This window comes from Carettochelys insculpta, chromosome 16 (assembly GCF_033958435.1).
Source record: "Carettochelys insculpta isolate YL-2023 chromosome 16, ASM3395843v1, whole genome shotgun sequence".
NCBI classification, from domain to species: Eukaryota; Metazoa; Chordata; order Testudines; family Carettochelyidae; genus Carettochelys; species Carettochelys insculpta.
The window spans coordinates 7,605,372-7,628,696 of NC_134152.1; the positions used below are offsets into that span (position 1 = coordinate 7,605,372).

Consider the following 23,325-nt stretch of genomic DNA (forward strand, 5'->3'; position numbering starts at 1 on the left):
TGAAAGATGGTTGTGTGTTTTTGCGTGGTTTTTTTCTTGCTTTTTGTAGCTTCATACTGATGTGAGATCTATTGTAATGCAGTGCTGTAAACACCCTACTCTGGAAAAGCTCACTGAAAATGCCCTCTTTTAACATAATAAAAGATTACTGAAGATCCTTTCCCATACAATATTTGGGGAAGAAAGAGGTTCAGCTAAATTTCCCCTTTCTTAGTGTCAAAATTACTTTTCAAGGCACTGTCTCAAGAGGTGTGTCTAGCAAGTATATGTGTGAGACCAACATTTGTTTTATATAATGAAAAAACAAACTTGGGTCTTTCTGTAAAAATGTAAAACTCAACTCTATTGACCCATGACCATAATCTCCATATTTATTTCCTTAAAAAAATGGAGTGATGGTGATGGAGTGGTACCTTAGCGCATTGATCTTGTGAATTCAGTCCTTGAGGGGGGCCTCTCAAGGTTCCAGAGCAGGTAACATTTAGGAAAAAAGTCTGTCCAGGGTGGTGATAGGTTCTGCTTGTGAGTGCAGGGGACTGGACTCGATGACCTCTTGTGGTCCTTTCGAGTTCTATGAGATATGTATGCATATATTTATGTTTCCAAATGGATATGTTAAGCACAGAGCTTCAGACACAAAAAAAGAAATGGGTTATTCTGGAAATAATATTTAATAAAAAAATGGCATGAAATAAAAACTAGACATGGCAGGAAAAATTACACACAGACAAAATTACATTATTAAACATTTACTTTCCCTGTATTGTTTGCTCAAATGCAGGAAATTCACCTGAAATTGAACCATAGCACCCAAACAACTTTTTGGCAAGTATTAAAAAGCATTTGTAAGAACTGGAAGGGGCTGAGAATTTGTAGTCCCAGATATTTTGAGAAATCTGAAGATTATTGGAACACCTGATTGAAACAGTGTGAAAGAAAAGAAAAAGAGACTACAGTATTAGGAATTTGACAGAACCCACTTCCTCACACAACTATAGCAGTAAACTGATGCTTCCAGGATGCCTTATGATCTATGGATGACTCAACTGAATGTGGCAGATGTGTTACACTTATGATCTACATGACCTCTTACTAATGAAGGATTATGAGAAGGAGGAGGAGTTCTGCATTTTGTTTTCCTGTGTTCAAACATGAAGGCAAATGATCGTTATCAAAAAACTGAAAGTGGTCTAGAATCAGCATGACTACCACTCCTAATTATACACCTATCTCACACAGCTGAAAGAGACCTTTAGAGGTCATCAAGTCCAATCTACTGTACTCACAGCAGGAGCCATCACCCTCCCTGACAGGTTTTTTTTAATTCTGTTTGCCCTAAATCCTTAAATGGCCTGCTGAAGAATTAAACTCATGGTTCTGGGTTTAGCAGGCTAAGGTTGGAACCACTGGGCTATTCCATCCTGCTAGAACCTTCCTGTAAACTTCAGGAAGGCAGTTTATTGATTGCTTGTTTCAGCATGGATAAACTGGTTTACAATTTCTTGTGTAAACGGTGGTCTGGAGTAAGCTGAAAATGTTCCTGCTTTTTGGAGTGGACTACAGAGACTTTGAACGTTTCTTTAAATTTTAAGGTATCAATTGGGGGCTAATGTTAACACAGTCCTTCCAACTTTCAGTGATAAAATCATAAGTCAGGCACTGAAAAAATCCATGAAATTGATTTTAAAAATCTGATTTTTTGCAAGTTGAGATTATTTTTATTTTTGTTTTTGAATGAACTCAGTTCATATTTTCAAACTTCTTTCCTCAACCAGGAGGGCTTTAATTTGCTAATTTGCCTTTTTTTTTTAAAGGGAAGCTGAGAATCTTATGTAATCTCTTGATTAAAACAGGAGAGGCTTTGAGGAAATCATAGGACTTCCATAAAATTGCAAGAGTTGTTTAACTCTGTTTAGCAAAGAAAAATATTTGCTGTTGTAAGAAGGCCTTGTTTCACCTTTTCCTGATTTTTAGAGTACTGTGTCAGCCATATCCTCTCTTGAAAAAAGCTTTGAAATAAGTGTATACCCACTCAATCAAATGACATACTCCAGCTGTAGTCAGACAGTTCATATGGTAACCAGAGCATTTAGGCTACGTCTATGCTACTAAATAGATTCGATTTTATTAAATTCGGTTTTACAATGCTGGGTTTTATAAATTCTGTTTTGAGTATCATCACTTCCCATAAAGTCCAAACAAAGCTGAGTTAGTGCTGCCACTGTAGAGTGGCCAAACATTGACTGTTGTAGCAGTGAATTGTGGGAACCTATCCCACAGTTCCCTCACCCCCCATTCTGTACCCTCTGCCTGGGCCCTGGTGCACCCTCCACTGGACTCTGCTGCACCCCCGCCCCTGGTAGTACTCACCCTGCTGCCTGGTTACTCGGTCCCCACAGCTTGTGGGGGGAAGCCAGGAAACTGACCAGCACTGCTGCACCTGGCTCGGTGGAGTCAGGAGCCAGGCACAGCCGGGAGCCAGGTGTTGCGCTACTCAGTTTCCTGGCTCCTGTGAGTGGCGGACAGCCAGGAGCCAGGTGCAGCAGTGCCTGCAATTTCTCAGCTCCCCACCACTTCCAGGAGCTGGGAAATTGACCAGAGCTACTGCACTGGTCAGTTTCCTAGTTCCCACGAGTGGCAGACAGCCGAGAGCCAGATGTGGCAGTGCCCACAGTTTCTTGGCTCCCCACCATTAACAGGAAACAAGAAACTGACCAGGGCTGCTGGGCTGATCAGTTTCCTGGCTGCCATGAGTGGCGGGCAGCTGGGAGCCAGATGCAACAGTGCCATTCAGCCTCTGGAGGCTAATGAATTTGATTCAAAGACATGGTGCTTCCACACTAGCCTTCATTTGAACTGTTAAATTTCAGCCTAAATCTACATGCATCTGGTTCTGATGGTATTATGCTATCAATATTTGTGTTCCCTAAATTGAGCTAATAGTATATACAGTGAAGACAGTCACTTGGTACATTCAAGGTAACTGCCTTAAATTCAAATTTATCCTGTAGTGTAGACGTAGCCTTAAATTCCACTCCATGTTTTTGTCCTTACTCCTGCTTTTTAACTTGGTATAAGGTCTGCCTTACCTTTCTGCACTTAGATCTGGGCAGTTTCAATACTACAGGGATAGTTCCAGGCTGCTTGTACATTTCAAAATGAAATATTTAGAAATACGATCAGAATGGCTTTTTCGTACACGGGCATGGTGTCTATCCTGGATAACATATAGCAAATTAATGGAGTAACATCAGTTGTTTCCAGGTGCTTGTATCTACACACAGCCATATCTTTACCATTTCAAACTGCCAGTCAGGGTGACCGAATGTCTCAATTTTGTAGAGACAGTTCTGATATTCAGGGCTTTGTCTTACATGGGCACCAACTACCTGTCATCCTCATTCTGATTTTTCATACTTGCTAACTGGTCATCATTCCTTTTCCAGATGAAGAATATTAAAATTTTCAAAAGTCCAACTGTGTTACATTGTCTGTTAAGCCACCTTTGTGCTGATTTTTGATACAATTTCAATAACTGAGTTTGAATTTGCTCCCTGAGTCTTGTAAGTACGTTTTCCGTTTACTTCACTTATTAAACCCATAGTCCATCAGCATTGTTACTCCAACCCTCCCACCCCCAGCAATAATTGTTTTATTCATAATAATCTATTCTGATTCTAAACTCTGAATGATAATCCTTTTTCCTGGCCCTGGTAAGAGCTTTCAAAACTCCACTATAATGCAATTGTTTATTGTTGTCTTGATTTGTGCATGTGCATTTGAGAGAGAGAGAGAGAGAGAGAGAGAGATGGATTCACTTTTTTATAGCTTTTACAGGCTTCTTGACCTCTACATTTCAAGACCCAGGAGAACATTACTTACACTAAACAGCTATTATTTTTTCTAGTACTTTCCCTCTCACCTGTTTGCTTCCTCACTAACTCCTGCCTCAGTGCTCTCTTTCTTTCTCTGTCACGCATGCATACACACACATTCCTGTTTCTTCTTTCAAGCTGCATCTTATGCCCAGAGCTCCCTTATTGCATTAGCTTTTAGATTGCCAGTTAAGTTTAAAGTAGTAGCAGTTAGGTACTTGAGCTGCACCTTTTATTTGCTAAGGAGTCATTGACAACTAATGTGCACAGAACTCCATTATGCCATTATTTATTGCAAAGTCACTTTTCAGACCAGATCTAAAATTGAAGGAATAAGTTAGGTTTGTGGAAATTATAGTACTGGTAGTGGCGTATGACAAGGAATGAAGCCAACTTGACTCTCAGAAACTACCTTGAATTTGTGTCAGCTGGGAGATAACAATACATTTAGTAGTAACTGAACAGTTTTGAGCTGGAAGGAGTGAAACAAACATGGAATCTGACATTGCTAATTTCATTAAGACTCTTAAGGAGAAGAACTACATTTTAAGTATAGGGGAAAATGAATAAGATGACAAGCAGTCAAAAAAGCAAATAGAATGTTAAGAATAATTTAAAAAAGGGATAGAAAATAAAACAGAGAATTTCTTATTGCCTCAGTATAAATCAGTGGTACACCCACATCCTGAATACTGCATACAGATCTCAAAAAGGATATATTGGCATTGGAAAATGTTCATAAAAGGGCAACAAAATGATTAGGGGTTTGGAACAGGTGCTATATGAATAGTGACATTTCAGATTAGAAAAAAGGAGACTAAGGGAGTATATAATAAAGGTTTACAGAATCATTACAGACATGGAAAAAGTGAAAAAGGAAATAAGTAAATAATTTGTTCCCATAATGTTACAATTAGGAGTCACAACATGAAATTAATAGTTAGCAGTTAACAAAAGGACGTTTTTCTTCATGTAGTTCACAATAGGCCTGTGGAACTCCTTGCCAGAGGATGTTGTGAAGACCAGGACTTTAACAGGGTTCAAAAAAGAACTAAATAAATTAATGGAGTTTAGGTTGATCAATGGGTATTAGCCAGGATGGGCAAGAATTGCGTTCTTAGCCTCTGTTTGTCAGAGGCTGGAAATGGATGACAGAAGAGGGATCACTCAATGACTATCTATTCTGTTCACTCCTTCTGGGGCAGCTGGTATTGGCCTCTGTCAGAAGACAGGATAAAGGGCTAGATGGAACCTTTGTTTGACCTTGCATGGTTGTTCTTATGTTCAACAGAAATCCTCAATCCATAAATTAACTTTTGAGTTGCAGGTAGAAACCTGCATAGAAGAGTTCAAAACTTTCCTGTGCAGATTAAGATCTGTAAAAGATCGTAAGACCTGATGTTTTACAAAGTCCTCATGTACCAGTCCAGATGTATCCTGCCATTGTCTTTGATCTCTTGTAACTGTTCCCCAGGCCTACGTCTACACTACAGCCATCTGTTGATAGAAGTTACTATTTGAAGATATCTTCTGACAAAAGTTCTGTCAACAGATCACGGCCACACATGAAAGCAGATTGCTCTGTCAATCTGCCTTCCCAGTAGAGAGCAGCCAGACTTTGCAGCTGCTCTCTCGACAGAACGGCCAACCAGAAGCACAGCAGATAGGGCTGCCTTAGTGTCCCAGAAGCCTCATCTATCAACAGAGGGGGACCCCCAGTGCATCCAAGCTGGCTTTCTGTCCACATATTCTGTCGAGAAAGGCATTCTTCCTCCTGGGGGAATGGCAGAATGCTGCCAACAGAAGTGCTGCATTCTGTTGATTTACTGCTCGCAGAACGCATTTGTAATATGCATGCTCTATGAGTTTTGTCATGCCAGTTTTGTTGACAGCCCTTTCTGGCATAGATTTAGCCAAGGTTTTCTTTACATGGTCTTCAAAAGCAAAGTACCAAAAGAAAAATAAAAGCAACGGAAAAACAAAGCTGAGACTGTGGGGGAATGAGGATGGTTACCTTTAACTGGTGGTAAAGAAAACAATTAAAGAGTCCCTTTCAGTCGAAAAGCAGACAGAATAGTTTAAAAACACCTCCAATGGCAGATGTGCATTTGGAATTGGTTTTACAGAAACATTCATTTAAAAAAATATTCTTCTGACAGGTGCACAAGCCAAAAATTGATCAAGTTACTGTATTGCTTTCAAAGATATGTAATCCAGATACAATTCAGAATAATTTGTTTGTAAATATATTAAACTAGAAGTCCTCATTCTAGTGTTTAGTGAATTCCAGAACTTGGAGAAAATATTCTATTGCAAACATTGGGACTCAAACATCCTTTTTAAATGAGTAAGCAAAACACTGGCTCAATATCCCAGTGAATTAGCATGTGTTCTTATTTTAGACAATAGACCATTCACATAGGGTTTTGAAAATTTTATTTCTCTTGGGGCTTGTCTACACTTGCCCCCAACTTCAAAGGAGGCATGTTAGTCAGGGCGACGGGAGATAACTAATGAAGTGCTGTGGAGAATACACAACACTTTATTAGGTAATTCTCCCCCACAGCAACTTTGAAGCTTCAAACTTTGAAGTGCCCACAGCTACATGCATGCTGGCACTTCGAAGTTTGAAGCTTCAAAGTTGCTGCAGGGGAGAATTAGCCTAATGAAGTGCTTTGTGTTCACCGCAGCAGTCATTAGTAATCTCCCATCGCCCTGATTAACATGCCTCCTTTGAAGTTGGAGGCAAGTGTAGACTCAGCCATGGACAAATACTATAACTCAACCAATACTTTGGGACTGCATCTACACCATCAAGTTCTTTCAAAAGATTTTTTGAAAGAAGAGGGCTCTTTTGCAAGATCCCATGGAGCATCTCCACACAAAAGTGTTGTTTCAAAAAGTAAATCGAAAGAATGTGATGTTCCTTTCAAAATCTCTCTTCCTTTTCCATTTCAGGAAGAGTGCCCCTTTTCAAAAGTCTCTGCTTTTTTGTGTGTGGATGCACTCTTTTGAAAGAAGTTCTTTTGAAAGAGAAATTCCAGAAGGGCTTCTTTCCAAATATCCCTGTAGTGTAGCTGTAGCCTGGGTGTATAACATGTATGAAAATACTACTCAGTTAGTGTAATCATTGTTTACTAACTAGATTTGCCTAATGAAAAAAGGATGTATGCATATTTTCTAGCTATGTATGAGACAGTTTTCAGAAGTGTCAAATTAGGGTATGTCTATACTAAAAGATAAATTAAAATGTATTAACATCAGTTTTTTAATATTGGATTTTATACATTCAAATTTGACTATCCTCACCCCCCCACATGCTCTTCACAAAGGCAACTTATTTCTGCCATACTTAATTGGCAAACATTGACTGTTGCAGTAGTGCATTGTGGGAACCTTTCCTATCCCAAAGTTCCCTCATCTGTATAGCATTCTGGGTATGTTTGCTGGTATTTGACATCATCTTCCCACACTGCATTGCCCTCATTCCCCTCCCATGGTAAGCAAATGTCCATTTTTCCAGTCAGAAGGAAGGAAGAGTCGAGCATCAACAAAGACGGCAAAGTGAACAGTAATCTCTTTCCTCTGTAACTGAATTATCAAGAATTTTATAAAATTCAACTGGTGTGTGTCTTTTCAACTGGCCATCCACTGACTCTTCCCCCTCCTTTGTTTGCATCTTGTTCCTGAAAATAATACAGGGACAATGAAAAACATGAAGAAAGAGTAGATAATAAAGATTTGGAAAAAAGGGGAAGGGTTTTTGAAAAGAGTTGCTAAGGGAAGGGTTTTGGGTTCCCAGTGAACTATACAGCTTCTGTGCACAGTCTGTGCTCTCATCTGCCCATCCATGGACTTTCCCTCTCCCTTGGTTGCATCTGGTCTCTGAAAATAACACAAGACAATGAACAGCATTAAGAAAGTGCTCAGAATAAAGTTTGTGAAAAAAGAGAGTTGCTAAGGGTGGGAGGCGTATTTGGCTTCCCAGTTTATTATTCAGCTTCTGTGCACAGTCTTATTCTTAACTGGCCCTCCACCCACTCTTCCCTGCATGAAGACGTGCACAATTAGAAGACAGAGAATAGAAAAGGCTAGAAAGAAGATTTTTGTCTTCCCTCTTCACTACACAGAAACTGACAACACAGAAGTTGCCTAACCCTGTGGGGATGGGAGCAATGCTTGCTGGGGGAGACTTCTCTTGGTTGAAGTTGTCCCCCATGCAGCAGAAAGGTCCCAAAAATCTTAGCTGCTTAGGGAGACTTCCCCCTTGTGGCAGAAAGGCCCAGAAAATATTTTTGGTGGAGGGCCAATTGAAGTAGTTCCCCTGTGTGACAGAATGGCCCAGAAAATCTTAGTGCCCGAAGAGAGACTTCTCCCCAGCAGCTGCAAGCCCCCAAAAATCTTTCCTGACTTTGGAGCCTTAACAGCATGTAAGCCAGGACATGTTGCTGCCTGGCAGCATGGTCAGCATGAAAAGGCAGGCATGTCCTTTTATTAGGTTAGGGGCTACCTGTGTTATGTGGTTCAGCTTGAGAAAAACCCCAACTGCATGGCACCTGTGGGAGAGGGAGTGAGACATGCATGAATGTTAACTGCTGAGAAGAAGCTTCTTGACCTCTTATGATAGCATGACCCCCACAAGAGCCTTGCTGCCAGGTGGTGCAGCAGGGCAGTAGCTGGCATCAGGCAGTGCAGAAAAAATATCAGTTGTAGAGACAGAACCACCAGCTCCATATTGGGATTATTTGTAATGGGTAGATACGGACTCAGTGCTAATAGCAAAGAAAGAAAGACATTACTCAGTCTTTCAAACAAACACCCCACAGCCACAGGCTTCCTGGTCCCAATATGAAATTCATAATCTTCCTGTTACCTAATCCCTGTGCACCTGGAGAGCAGTGGTCAGAAAGGAGTACTGTTGTGCTTTGTGGGTTACATATGGGACACCTTTGGAGGCTAATAGATTCGATTTTAAGACATGGCACTTCCACGCTGGCCTTTATCTGAACTTTTAAATTTGAACTTAATGCTATACCCAGCAGGTTCTGACGACATTATGATGTCGATATTTTAGTGTTCCCTAAATTGAGCTAATGGTATTTACAATGAAAGCAGTCATGTGGTTATGTCTCGTAGTTTAGACGTAGCCTTACTTTAGCAGTCAAAGTCTCTGAAGAGGAGCTAAGTGCCCAGGAACTTTTGAAAGGTTCAGCTGATGTCTCTCTCCTTAGACGTATTCTAAAACCCAAGTTTTAGTAATTTGCCCTTTTTTTTGCCTTTCAGTAAGACTTAGGCTCCGAAGTGCCTAAGTTATCCTTGAAAGTAGAACTTGGATTCCTAAGTCATTTTTGAAAACTTTATTTGTGCAATTTTGTGGCAGGATAGATCTCAGTATATGCACACAATGGCCTTACATCTGTGAGACTGGATATTTTTAACTAGCTGTTGGGGCTGCACATGAGTCCTAGGGCTCCTTGTGCTTCTTTTGCATAAGGTTGTGAAGTGACTATGACCCTTGCTCAGTTTTCTTTTGCATCCTGTGGCAGAGAGATGGAAATTCTTAATTCAGGCTAAACTTAAAAATCTTTTGGAAACCATCAGAACCACTTATCTGTTTTGACCTCCACTGACTATTCACTTATTCTGGACTAGATTTTTTCCATTCAGAACCCACCCTAGCCCCTTACTGGGCTTCCTCGATAAGAGACTCAAAATCTGTATGGGCTTCAGTCCCTGTCACCTCCTGTGATGTTCTACCCCCTCTTCCCCCGAGCAATGTACACAGCAGGTGTTCACTTTGCCTTACTCTCAAATTCTGAGATGTTAGGCTGGAAATCTGTCTTCTGAAGCTGTTCATGGGGTTTCCACAGACCTGAAGGAAATCAGCTCTGGTATCCTATGAATTGAAAAGATATATCATCAAGGGTGTCATTGAGTAGACAGGCGACATCTAAGACAACAGTAGAGAAGATGGAGGAAAGGAGGACTTAGCATCAACATTAATTCTGGACTAAAGCTCACTTCTGACTCATTACTGAGGCTGACACCTACACGTCTTTTGATGACATCAAGCACTTGGAAAGAGGCAGCTCTGAGCACTGGGACAGAAGCAGAAGTGCCCTTTATAGGGATGGATATCAACCCCAGCATCATAGGATGAGGCTCAAAAGGAATCAGGTCTATTGTTGCTGAGACACCAGTGCAGTTTCCCAGTATTAAAAACTCCTTATACATCTGCGCCGCCTATAGAGAAGATCTGTTACTCATCACTGTCACCAAGGCAAGTATTCTTCCTATGACTGACCAGGAAACCTTTGCTCTGATGTCTTTAGACAGCACTGTTAAGAGACCTATAGGCTCCTTCTACAAGCACCAGCCTTATAAGACTGGCACTGGTCCTGCCAATACCTGTAAGTCATCTACACTCAGATAGTGAGTCACTGGGGCCCTATGGAGTGTAGCAGTGTCTACCTTCACAGGTATCAAGAATATGATTTACACCACTGAGAAAGAGAAGGAGGTACGTCAACAGAACCCTGGCCCCGTACCTGGTCACATTTCTGACCACAAGAGGACCTTGTGCAGAGCTGAACAACACCAGTGTCCTCTGTCACTACTTAAAAATCTTTTCTGTTGTCATCTCTGCAGAACGTAGTATCCTTGGCACTGTTACTGGATGACTTGAAAGAACGGTTTGAACTACATGTGTTACTTGCAAGACTCTGGTCTTGATGATCTAGCAGTCCCACAAGCTGTTTAACATCTTGTCAGTTTTTGCTCCAGCAAAGACTGCTCTCCATATTAATCAGGGACTGCAAGACCTGTCCAAAGCCTTATGGCAGAAGCCAGCCCCTATGACATTACTGTAAGACACAGGCTGGGGTGCTCCCATGAAACATGTTCATATGCAAGGAGTGCTATTTCAGGATGACATGCAAATGCACATGAATATCCTTGAGCTGAGGCCCATCAGACTAGTTTGTATAGCATGTCTGACTATTCTCTGGAACTCCTTGGTATAAATCTTAACAAGTGATATATTTGTGATAGGATATACCAAATAAACAAGCAAAGGGGTGTTCAGTCATCCAATATTTGCTAGGGGAATCTCAGGTTCTGGGAGTAGTGTCATCAACACAGTGTGATACTTCTGGTTCAGCACGTTCCAGGAATCATTAACAACCTGGTGGTCTTCAGTGCTAACCAACTGTGACAGAGTGTATCAGGCCCACCCTGCTGCAACAGGAGTTAACCCTTCTCTTTTAGCTAATGAAGCCATGCTGCTCTCCCCAGCTCTTCTGGGCATGATCCAGCAGGAGCCAGTCTCTAAAACGCTGTAATTTGGGCTGATGGCCTGAGGGGAGGGAGGTATGTCACTAGCTCCAGGGAGGAGGGCTGCCTGCCCTCCCAGGCACAGAGGCCAGCTGAATGGGCCAGACCCTCACATACAGATGGGGAGATTGCAAAGGGTAGAGAGTCTGGAACTTGAATGGGAAGTGACTCAGGGGGATTTTGCTGACAGAATGTGAACTGGGCTTGCTGTCTTGTGGTTGGTGGTGGTTGCCACTAATGGAGACCTGGCTTGGGACCCAGTGAAGAGGGAGGGCCTGGGTCCTCCTACTTTGGCCACCACCCATCAATGGTATTGACTCTGGCCAGTAGTCCATCTTGTCTTGACTGCAGGGGTGATTGCAGTAACTCTGGCCAGTGGGCTGCCCTGATAACAAAGGCCCCAGTAATGACTTTGGTCGATAGGCTACACCACCCTAATATCAAGGGCGATATTAAAGTTTGCAGCCTGCTGAACCACACAGCACCTAGATGTGAGGCACCTCCACCCCAACATAGGCTGTGGGGATGTGAAATGCCTCTTCCCCATCCCGCTAGTGATGGGGTGTATCAGCCCTTGGATGCCAATCACTAGAAAGTGCTGCCAGGATCCAGGCTGCAACCATAAACCATAAGCATGCTTGCCACAGATAACAGCACCTAGTATCTAAAACAAGAATTAAAAAAAGAAACAGTGGGAGGAAAGCAGCACTGCACAAAGCAGGATTGAAATGCCCCACCAACCAGGACATTCATCTTTTCATCATTTACACCAGCATAAACCTGGAATAATTCTACTGAAATTACTGAAGGTGCACCAGTGTAAAACTGGCACAAGAGAAGAATCAGGGCCAAGACCTTCAGAACATCAGGTAAGCCCCCACTGAAGAAATCATAAGCATTGCTTACATAATAGAAATATCCTATTATTATTACTATGCCTTTTTTTCCCTGTTGCCACATTTCTGTTGCCACGGTAACTGATCATGAATTGTTCATAGTAAGTGACCTTGTCTTTTGCTTTTATATATGCCATGAGTTATTGTGCAGAGGTTATTTATAGAATTATAGAGGTGATTGTGACTCTCTAAGTACATGCAGGTTTTGGTCTGCTTTATTGTTGTGTAAAGTGAAAGGTTAAAAATGTATGACAGGAAAATGTTAACACTTGTTCAGCAACAGAAAATCTTGATGTTACTCCGAATGTGAAAATTGCAACTAATAATAATTAATAAAGCAGCTGGGTGAAAACTTGCGTGCTAACATTGCTCTCTGCAACATTCTTAACACATTTTTTTGCACTGGGCATATCCTTCTCTGTCTCTCTCTCTCTGTCTCTCTCTCTCTCGGTCTTGTGTGCTTGATGTTTTCAAAAAATAGTGAAAGAACATTATTACATTTGCTGGGGAACAGTGCAGAATTGACAGCTAATATTTATTTCAAGACTCAACTTTTTCAGTTGTTCTGAACATCACCACTTCTTACACGTTCCAGCTTCCTTTTTGTTCTTCCATTCCAAAATAACAGAAAGTGAAGTAAAACAAAGCAAAATTCTATGTGCATTGTATAATAAGTGACAATCTGGGAACACAGCGAGCCACCTAACAAGAGAAATCAAACTTAAGTGAAAACTAATTCAGAAAAGGCATATACAACAACAAACACTTCTAAGAATTGGTGTCTAAATTAGGAAATGCATGCTTGTGCACACAATTAATGTGCCCAAAAATTAATATTGATTTGAATGAACAGTATTTCCATGTTTAAATGGATAGTTTCACATATTTGACTAGAGAAGTTCCTTATGCAATGGTCAGTTGCATTTTCAACTTCTGTGATTTGGGCTCAACTTCAGAATTCAGTATTGGAAGTCTTGTTGGGGTGTTTTGGTATGATTAGTTTTTGAATTAGATGTGTGATGTAACATGAAAATATGACAGTGTTGATGCATATGAACTATGAAACTAAAATATTACATAAAAACTTGAATTTGTTGTTCTGAGATAATTGGAGCCTAGGATTTTATTACAACACTTAATATCTAAGTGAGAGATAAACAGCCTGCATCAAATCAATTGGAGAAGAATATATAGTCAACTAGGAAATTCATGTGGAAGAACATTTCAGAATCCAAAAGAAGATTTGTGACATTTTCCTGGTTACAATCTGGACTGGGGAATAGCTGGATTCCCTCTCTTCACCAAGTTTAGGTGCCCTTTATTCAGATTTGCTATAGGAGCAACCAGTCCTGGCTGGTTCATCTGCAGCCTTCAGCATGTAAATCGCACCGAAGTACAGCCAGCCACTCATGAATCACTCTGCAGGTAACATCAGCAAATTCCCATTTCCAGACTTTTCCCTCAGAAATATGTTCTTGCGCTGCCCAGAATTCTCCTGGATAGCATATGCTCATATAAAGTCTGTCATTTGTTAATAGGAAATGATAAGCGGAAAACTTATCCCAAATGGAGTTTGCCAAAACGCTTCAGTCCAAACATACCATTTTTCGATAGAATAGTGAAACAAATGTCTTAACTACAGAAAGATTTTAAGCAACTTTTAATTGCTTCAAAGAAGCAATATGTCCAATTTGGAAAAAATAAATAAAAGATAAAACACAACTAACATTGTAATGTAAGACAAAGGAAAGGTCTCACTCATCATAGATTAGTGGTCTTACTGGCTGAAGCTCTTTTGGTCAGTATCTATTCCCCAGTCCAATGTTTTCCTTTGTTCTTCATCCATTGTTGGTTCATGAGTGGAGAGCAAGGAAGAGATGATTGGGGGTTTCATTCTCCTTTTATAACCACTGAACAAGAATGATCTTCAGCTGATGATCGGGAGACAGAAAATCCGTCAATCAAAAATTACAATATACTTCTGTGTAGGCCCTCTGTCCTGTGGAAGAGTGGCCTCGGAGTCAGATGATGGTCCATTTAATCTCATTAACTCCTGTCTGAGGCACTGGCTGGCCTTTTGTCTCTGGAGAACTTGTTTGTGACAGCCCCATTCCCCTTCCCCTCAAATATGTTGGAACATATCTGAATAATATTACATAGTAGACTTTTACACACAGTGTTGTCACACATTTTCAGTGGTGCCCACAGCTGCCTTGGGTCCTGGAAGAGGTAGGAGGGGGGCCCAACTCCATGCCCTGGAAAGGGCAGAGCCAAGAGTGGAAGGGGTAGGGCCAAGGACTGCACTGCCCAGCCCACAGTTCCCCTGCACTCCCTCACAGATGTGTGCAGCCCAACCAGCCCAGCCATGGCATTTCAAAGAGGCTTGGAGCTCTGGCTGCTACCACTACCAAACACAAGGCCTGGGGGAGACTGCCCCTTTTACCCCCACTCTCTGCTGTTGGTGGTCCTGCATATTTTACTAGGACAATTATGACCAGCAAGTGATGAGTTTTCAAATGATGCTTTACACAGCATATTTTGTGCAAAATTATATAGCATTGTAAAAAGGGTGAAGTGACTTACAGATAGTAACAGGCTTCTTAGGTAAATATTTTTGAAAACCAGCACTAATAATCTTTCAATATGTTTAAAAATCCATGTATCCATCAAAAGGGCACCTTTTCTTTTCTATAGAGAGCAAGTTTAGTAATTAATTAGTGGTGATTTTAGGATTTATTTTGTGCTTCTCCTATTGCAAGATACATGCACGAGAAATTAAAATGAATCTAAAATTCGTGAATGAATATTAGTGTGGTGTTGACTCCATTGATGCAAGATACTGTTTCAAGCTTTTAAATGCGTAATGCAAGTAAATTCATACCTAACAAATATAAACTGATCTCTTCTGTGAGTTTTGTACATTGATAAAAAATTAAATGAGTGATGAGTTTGCTCTGTAAACTAACATAATAATCCAAACTTTTTATATTTGATATGGCATTTTAAAAAAAGGTGGGGTTTGGACAAAAGATAGGAAGGGATAATCTTAAGGGAGTGGAAAACAGTGTCATTTTGAAGCTATAGCTATTAATTGTTTACATTATTTCTTTTTGTTACAAGATCATAGAATCATAGACTTATAGAACACTAGAACTAGAAGGGACCTCGAGTCATCGAGTCCAGTTTCCTGCCCTCTGCTGGACCAAATACCATTTAGACCATCCCTGATAGGTGTCTATCTAAACTTCTCTTAAATATCTCTAGTGATGGAAATTCCACAATGTTCCTAGGTAACTTATTCCAGTGTTTAAACACCTTGATAGTTAGGAAGTTTTTCCTAATGTCTAATCTAAACCTCCCTTGCTGCAGTTTAAGCCCATTGCTCCTTGTTCTGTCCTCACAGGCTGAGGAGAAAAATTCTTCTCCCTCCTTCTTGTTAACCCTCTTTGAGGTACTTGACAACCGCTGTCATGTCTCCTTGAAGACTTCTCTTTTCTCAACTAAACAAACCCAGTTCTTTCAGTCTTCCCTCATAGCTCATGTTTTGTAGACCTCTAATCATTCTTGTTGCTCTTCTCTGGTCTTTTTCCAAATCTCCACATCTTTGTTGAAATGTGGTGCCCAGAACTGGACACAATACTCCAACTGAGGCCTAATGAGCTCTGGACTAGAGTGGAAGAATGACTTCTCATGTCCTGCTCGCAACATTCATGTTAATGCATCCCAGAATCATGTTTGCTTTTTTTACAACAGCATCACACTGTTGACTCATATTTAGCTTGTGGTCCACTATGACTCTTAAATCCACTTCCACAGTACTCCTTCCAAGACAGTTACTTCCCATTCTATATGTGGGAAGCTGATTGTTTCTCCCTAAGTGGAATACTTTGCATTTGTCCTTATTAAACTTCATCCTGTGTACTTCAGGCCACTTCTCCAGTTTGTCCAGATCATTTTGAATTAGGAGCCTATCCTTCAAAGCAGGTGCAACCCCTCCCAGCTTGGCATCATCATCTGCAAACTTAATAAGTCTACACTCTATGCCAATATCTAAATCGTTGATGAAGATATTGAACAGAACCAGTCCCAAAACAGATCCCTGTGGAAACCCATTTGTTCTGCCCTTCCATCGTGACTGCTAACCTTTAATCACTCTCTGGCTACGTCTACATGTGAACGCTACATCGAAATAAGCTATTTCGATGAATAACGTCTACACGTCCTCCAGGGCTGGTGCCGTCGACATTCAGCATTGAAGTTGGGCAACACCACACTGAAGTAGGCACTGCAGGGGAACGGCTACACGCCAAAGTAGCACACATCGAAATAAGGGTGCCAGGAACAGCTGCAGACAGGGTCACAGGGCGGACTACCACTTCCGGGGCAACAGCTAGCTGCTCCCTTAAAGGGCCCCTCCCAGACACACGAAGCCTGCACAGAACGCGGTCTGCAGAGCTATAGGCAAACACACCTCGGGCAACGCAGTCATGGACCCCCAGCAGCAGCAGCAGCAGCAGCCGCCAGAGGTCCACCCAGCCGCCCCTGTAGGAGCAGTGCTCGCCCTGCTCGATGCCATGCAGGAGGCAGTTGATCACATCCTAGCCACAGAGGAGGAGCTGCCTGCAGGGGAGGAGGAAGCAACCCCAAACCCTGCAGCCCCCCGCCCCCCCACCGCACACACCGCCAGTTGTGGAGCTACCCCACCAGCACTGACTGGTGGGAGTGGCTGGTGCTCGGAGAGTGGGATGACTACCGCTGGCTCCAGAACTTTTGGATGAGCTGGCAGACATTTCTGGAGCTATGCCAGTGGCTCACCCCCACACTGAGGCACCAGGACACCACCATGCGGCGTGCCCTTAGTGTGGAGAAATGGGTCGGCATCGCTGTCTGGACGCTGGCCACTCCAGACAGCTACCGATCCGTGGGCCAGCAGTTTGGCATCGGCAAGGCCACCGTCTGGGCCGTCCTCATGGAGGTAAGAGGGGGAGGCAGCCCTGGCAGGGGAGGGGAGCCCTGGCAGGGGAGGGCCACACACACCCTGCACACCCCTCATTGGTGGTCTCTCATGTGCTTCCCCTGCAGGTCATCTGCACCATCAACGCCCTGCTCCTCCACAGGCTCGTGCGGCTTGGGGACCCAGATGCCGCCATCGCAGGGTTTGCCACCCTGGGCTTCCCCAATCGTTTCGGGGCTCTGGATGGGACCCACATCCCCATCCGTGCCCCACAGCACAGTGGAGGATGCTACTTAAACAGGAAGGGGTACCACTCAGTGGTCCTCCAGGCCTTGGTGGACAGCCGGGGCCGCTTCCTGGACATTTATGTGGGCTGGCCTGGCAGCACTCACGACGCCCGGGTATTCCGGAATTCGGGCCTGTGCCGCCAGCTGGAGGTGGGGACCTACATCCCCCAGCAGGAGATCCCTGTGGGGGACACCACCATGCCCCTCTGCATCATCGCAGACGCGGCATACCCCCTCCGGCCCTGGCTCATGCACCCGTACACGGGCCACCTGTCAGCCAGCCAGGAGCACTTCAACATGCGCCTGAACCACACGTGCCAGGTGGTGGAGCGCACATTTGGCCGCCTCAAAGAGCACTGGAGGTGTCTCCTCACCCGCCTTGATGCAGGCCCCACCAACATCCCCCAGATTGTGGGTGCGTGCAGCGCCCTCCACAACCTGGTGGAGAGCAAGGGGGAGGCCTTCTTTCAGGGCTGGGCTGTGGAGGCCGGCAGCGCCGATGTGCAGCCACCTGCTGCCCCCAGTCGCCAGGTGGACCCCAAGGGGACCCGGGTCCGGGAGGCCCTGCGGGTTCAGTTCGACGAGACGGTGGGGTGAATGCTGGCAGGCTCCCCACTGCACCCCCCATATCCTCCACAACTCTCCCTGCCCTGACGCCCACACCACAGAGCACCCAAGAGGACATACCCCCTACTTTTCTTGTAAATAAAAACAGACATATTGTTCGTCAAACCAGAATATACGTTGAACTCTTATTATTATTATCATAGCTATTTACAGGCAAAATAAGTATTACATATATATATGTATTATAAATAAGATAAGATGACAGGAAAAAAGGGGAAGACAAGGAAGGGTAGAACTATTTACATGGGGGGCAGGTGTCATCATAACAACATAACGGGTCTAATACAAACTATTTACAAAAGATAAGTGAAGGGGATATATAAAAAGGGGGAGGGAGGGCCACGTCCTGGGCCCCACACCCCCTAATGTCCAGCGCTGGGGGTGGGCGGCCACCACCTGCGCCTCGGCCTCAGCCCTGGCTGGGGCTGGCTGGGGGCCAGGCGGACCGGGAGATATGGCCAGCGGCTATCAGCTGGCCCCAGGTCCCCCTCGGTGGAAGGGCCCTCGGTGGCGGATGGCAGTGCGACGGTGGGTGGAGCAGCGGGTGGAGTGGTGGGTGGAGCAGGCAGGGCGGGCAGAGCAGCGGCTGGCACGGCATGGGGGGCCTGGTAGTCAGCGACATGCTCAAACGTGCACATAAAGGCCCCCCATGCCTCCTGGTGCCAGGTCAGCGCCCGCTCCTGTAGGTCAATGCGCCGCTCCTCCACCCGCAGGCGCTGCTCGGAGACCTCCAGCTGCTGACGGAGGATTGCCAGCAGCTGGGGGTCCGTCGCCGTCCTGGAGTGCTGGCTCCGCCGACGTCCCTGCCCGGGGGCTGGTCAGTGCTCCGCCGAGGAGCTGGCCTGGACTGATGGCCCCGGTGGGCTCTCCGGGACCACTGACACCTCACCGGCACTCTCCGGTCCTTCCGATGGTGCAGAAGAGTGGAGACAGCCATTAGTGTGGGCCCCGAGCCGTGGCCCTTGTACCCCCACCCCTCTGCTGCTGGTTCCCCATCCCCGTCCCCAGGAGATACTGCTGCTGCTGATGGGTGTCCGTTCCACTCCCCCCATCCCCATCAATGGGGCATGGCACTGTCGTGCTGGGGGGGCAGGGGCTGATGCACTCCTATGAGGGACATGCCACTGCTGTCCTTGGGGCCATGGTCATCTGGGCATGTGGAGGGCCCTGGTCATGTCTGTTACCCCCGCCCCTCAACCCCGGGGGTGTGCACCAGGGTGGTACAGACCTGATGTTCCTCTCCAACGGTCGGGGGGACAGCCGGGGGGTGGACGCCTGGCTGGAGCTCCGGGATGGCAGGATTATTTGGAGCCCCCCGTCGCTGGAGGAGGACTCCCCCTCCTCCTCCTCCTCCGGCGTCCCAGGGGTGGGCTCCTGGGGGGGGCCCTGGGGTGCAGGGCTTACCTCCGGGGAGGACTCCGCCTCCAGAGCCTGCTGTGGCTTGTCGGCTGAGGTATCAAGAGTGGCCAGAGTGGAGGAGGTGTGCCAGGGGCCCAGGATGGCCCTGAGCTTCCTGTAAAAGGGGCAAGTGACGGGGGCAGCTCCAGGTCGGCCGACTGCATCCTGGGCCCGGACATAGCCCTGCCGCAGCTCCTTCACCTTACTCCTGACGTGGTCAGGAGCGCGGGTAGGGTGACCCCGGGCAGCCAGGCCCTTGGCCAGCCGAGCAAATGCATCCGCGTTCCGCCTCTTGCTCCCATTACCTGGAGCACCTCCTCCTCACTCCAGAGCCCCAGCAGGTCCCGAAGCTTGGCCTCCTTCCAGGAGGGGCCTCGCTGCTGCTTCCCAGCCTGGCTGCTGGTCTGTGAGCCCTGGCGGCGCTTGGGGGCTAGCGAGCAGTCGTTGCAGCGGGGGGGTTGTGTGTGAATGCAGAGGGGCGTGCAGGCTGGCCGCGTTGCTGGGCTGCTGCCTGCATGCTCTCTCAGCTTCCTGCACAGGAAGGCAGGGGGTGGGGACCTTTAAGGGGCTGCTGCACGCGGCGACCATCGAGCTCAGGGGCTGGAGAGAGCGTCTCTCAACTCCTCAGCTGATGGCCGCCATGGCAGACCCTGCTATTTCGACATTGCAGGACGCGCAACGGCTACACGTTCCCTACGTCGATGTTCAGCGTCGAAGTAGGGCGCTATTCCCATCTCCTGATGGGGATAGCGACTTCGACGTCTCGCTGCCTTACGTCGATGTCAACTTCGAAATAGCGCCTGCCACGTGTAGCCATGGCAGGCGCTATTTCGAAGTTGGCACGGTTACTTCGAAGTAGCCGGCACGTGTAGACGTGGCTTCTGAGAACAGTTATTCAGCCAGTTATGCACGCACATTATAGTGGCCCCATTTAAGTTGTATTTGCTTAATTTCTTCATAAGGAGGTCATGCTAGACTGTGTCAAATGTAATGTCATAGAGGGCCTACTTCTGCCAGCCTGAAACTGAATAGTACCTTAGTCTCAGTGTAGTCCCACTAGGTTTAATTCACTGCTCTGTTTACTCTGTTTTTATGATGATGTAGATTCAGTGGTTTAACTGGAGTTCAGGCAACTTGAGGAACAAAGTAATAATTAACAAGAGTAAGGATGATGAAATTAGGGTTAAATCATTAGTCGTTCATTTTCACTTCCAGTTGTCTATTTTTCTAATTGATGTCATAGTGGTCAGTCTAATTCTCAAAGTACTAGATTTTATTATCCCTTTCTGGAGAAAATCTTTTCATGTGAGATTTTCATCCTTTGTGCTTGGTAATGTCAGAAAGTTTTAGTTTTTCTGAACTTTTATTGAAATAATCAGATAAGATTTTTGAGCTATTTTATCATTTTTTTCCAAGTTATCTGTTATATCATTACTTTTGCTTTCATATTTTGAATCTGGAATAATGGTAAACTCTCCAGCAATCTGAATCCCAGGGTAATAGTAGTAAACTTTATAAATATGTAATAGATTCAAATAGAGGCTGGAGTTGCATACTAACATCAGTAGTTTCCACAATGCATTTAATAATGTTATCGGTGAGTAGTTGATGAATATTCTCATCGCCTTTTAACCATACTCAACCCTGACCAGCAAATACAAAACCTTCACTTCTGCAGTGTAATTTCATTGTGGTAAGACATACTATTGGAGCAACTGAAACTGCATGAGTTTAGCAATTTCAGTGATGTCTCCAAATAAATGGGATAGGCATTCAACAAACAAAGTGAAAGGTTTCCTCAAACTCCATTAATGAATTAGATGGTGCAGAATTCATGGTTCTCCATTTAAACCATTCAACAGTGAACTGTTATATTGCCAACACTGTTAGTGTGTTTTGTGAAAATTTGATTGGTATGCCTAAGCACAAAAGTCACAGCACAGAAGATGGGTCTAAGCAGCTGGCTATAACTAAATTAATTATAATCAAATCAGTAGAGGTTTAAAAGTTCCTGTAGCTCTAGCAGGTGTATGGGGTGTCCAGGGAGGGGTAGCACCTCTGGTGTAGGGACTTGTCATGTTTCTTCAGAGCAGTTCGTGCACCTTTGGTCCCCATCTGGCACCCAGCTCTCACCTGTGGTTCCAAGAAGCTGTAACATGCAGCGGCCACACCCAGATAAACTGCTTTGACAGGTGGGCTAAACCAGGTGAGGGTGGCCAGAAGGTCTCAAACCTGTGGTGAGAGAGGGAATTGCCTATCCCAGCATGCAAAGTCAGCTGCAGCAGACTGGGCGGATGAGATCAACAGCAAGATCCAATGACCAGGACGGTGGTTCTGCAACTCTCTGTGGAGAGGAAAGGGCACGACAAGGCACAAAAGACAGCATGGCCATCCACTGCAGCCTAGGAAGTCCCAGCCATGATGACTTTTCATACCACTGGAACCAGGCTTCTGAGGTCAAGAGAGTGGAACTGCCCCTGTGCAACGGCTTTTCCACTTTAAACATTCTCCCACACAGGTTCTTTGGATGTCATCGTCGGACACGGACTACCTAGAGACAGCTCTAGCAAGTAATGAAATGGTCAGGCTCAAAAAGAGTCCTGACTTTAAGCTACAGTCAAGGGAGTGGGAAGCCAAGACTTCCCAATCAATCATGGGATTCAGCCCAGCCATTGAGAATCCAACTGTTTTCCTTTTATGCTACAAGTGAAGAGACAAAGGATAGCCTCATATTGTATGCGTTATGTGACTCTCTTCTCTGGGCAAGCTAACTTCCACAATGACCAGTGGTGCCCAGCAGAGCCAACAGCCTCTGCAGGCCTCTGGGCAAGGTATGTGTGCAGAGCCCATCTCCATGCTCCTGGGTGGAAAGTGGGGGCAAGGTCAGACAGCCCTCAACACTGCCCAGAGCCCTCTCCCCAGCCTTTAATGCTGTCTGGAGTATATGGTGTGGAAATCTAGCAGTGATTTAAAGGTCCTGGGACTTTGGGCAATTTCCCCCATGGCCCCCTGCAGTTGGTGGATCTGATGGTATGCAATAGGTGAAGGTAGGGAAGTGAAAGAAGTATGCTGCTTGTGAGCATGATTTTCTGAATTCTTTCAAGAGCACAATGTGGAGTTGCCAAGGATCTAGGTCAGGCAGGGAGGCAGATCTGTTTCAGTCCTGTCTCTCAGATAAGCTAGGTTTCCTGTTGGCTGTTCCCTGCTGCTCCAAACACTTCTTTCTAAGCAATGTTTAACTGGTCGGAAAGAGGTGCCAGAGCTCAAGCAATTAGCTGCCTGGGCTCATGCATTTATTTTTCCACTTTCTAGAGGTGTCTGGGCTCAGTCCTGAAATGCCCTGGCACTAATTAAGGACCGCTCCTGATCAAGATGTAGCACAGTGGTCGGTAGGAGTCTTTTTACAATATATAAAATATAAATATCTCTGTCACTATTATGCTTGGAACTTGAAACAAACAGACTAGCGGATGGAAGACAATAGTCAAGATTTGCTTATGAGGAAATTTATTTTTGCTTCCCTTCAAACTCCCCATGGCCTTCCAGCAAGATTTAAAAGGAAGAAATTTTTTACAAGCAAATTTTCAGCCTCTTTGACCCACCACACAGACTCATCTCTTTCAAAAATTCTTTTCTTTGCATGCCTGCCCCCACGCCCAAAAATAAAAACCCACCATCCTTGAGAACAATTAGACAGCAGCTGTGCTGTAACACCTGTATGCCATGTTGTTCAATACTCTCCTGCCTTCCTGTCCTCACACTGGAGGAAGGAACTTGAACTAGCCTCAGTGTTTTTGTTGAAGCTGTTCCAGCCACTGAAAAACAGATCTCTTCTGTCCCACATTGAGCACCTTAACTAGTTGGTGCTAGCATATAAATGTTGGTTACCAGCCTGCTATACTCTGGTTTTGTGCTTTGTGAATCCAGCCCAAAAAAACATTTGTTTTCATGTGAAA

General features: G+C 44.9%; 1 protein-coding gene across 15 annotated transcripts in view; it reads left to right on the top strand.

The window, feature by feature from the left end:
* Positions 1-11,911: 11,911 nt before the first annotated feature.
* RBFOX1 (RNA binding fox-1 homolog 1) overlaps positions 11,912-23,325 on the top strand; it is a 1,793,461-nt gene continuing 1,782,047 nt past the window's right edge. For all 15 annotated transcript variants that reach the window (XR_012647710.1, XM_075010515.1, XM_075010513.1 and 12 more), the window contains exon 1: positions 11,912-12,076. Coding sequence is in view for 14 of the 15 variants with exons in the window: in XM_075010515.1 (XP_074866616.1) it covers positions 11,936-12,076 (141 nt within the window). In the remaining variant the exon portion in view is untranslated. The remainder of the gene's footprint in view (positions 12,077-23,325) is intronic.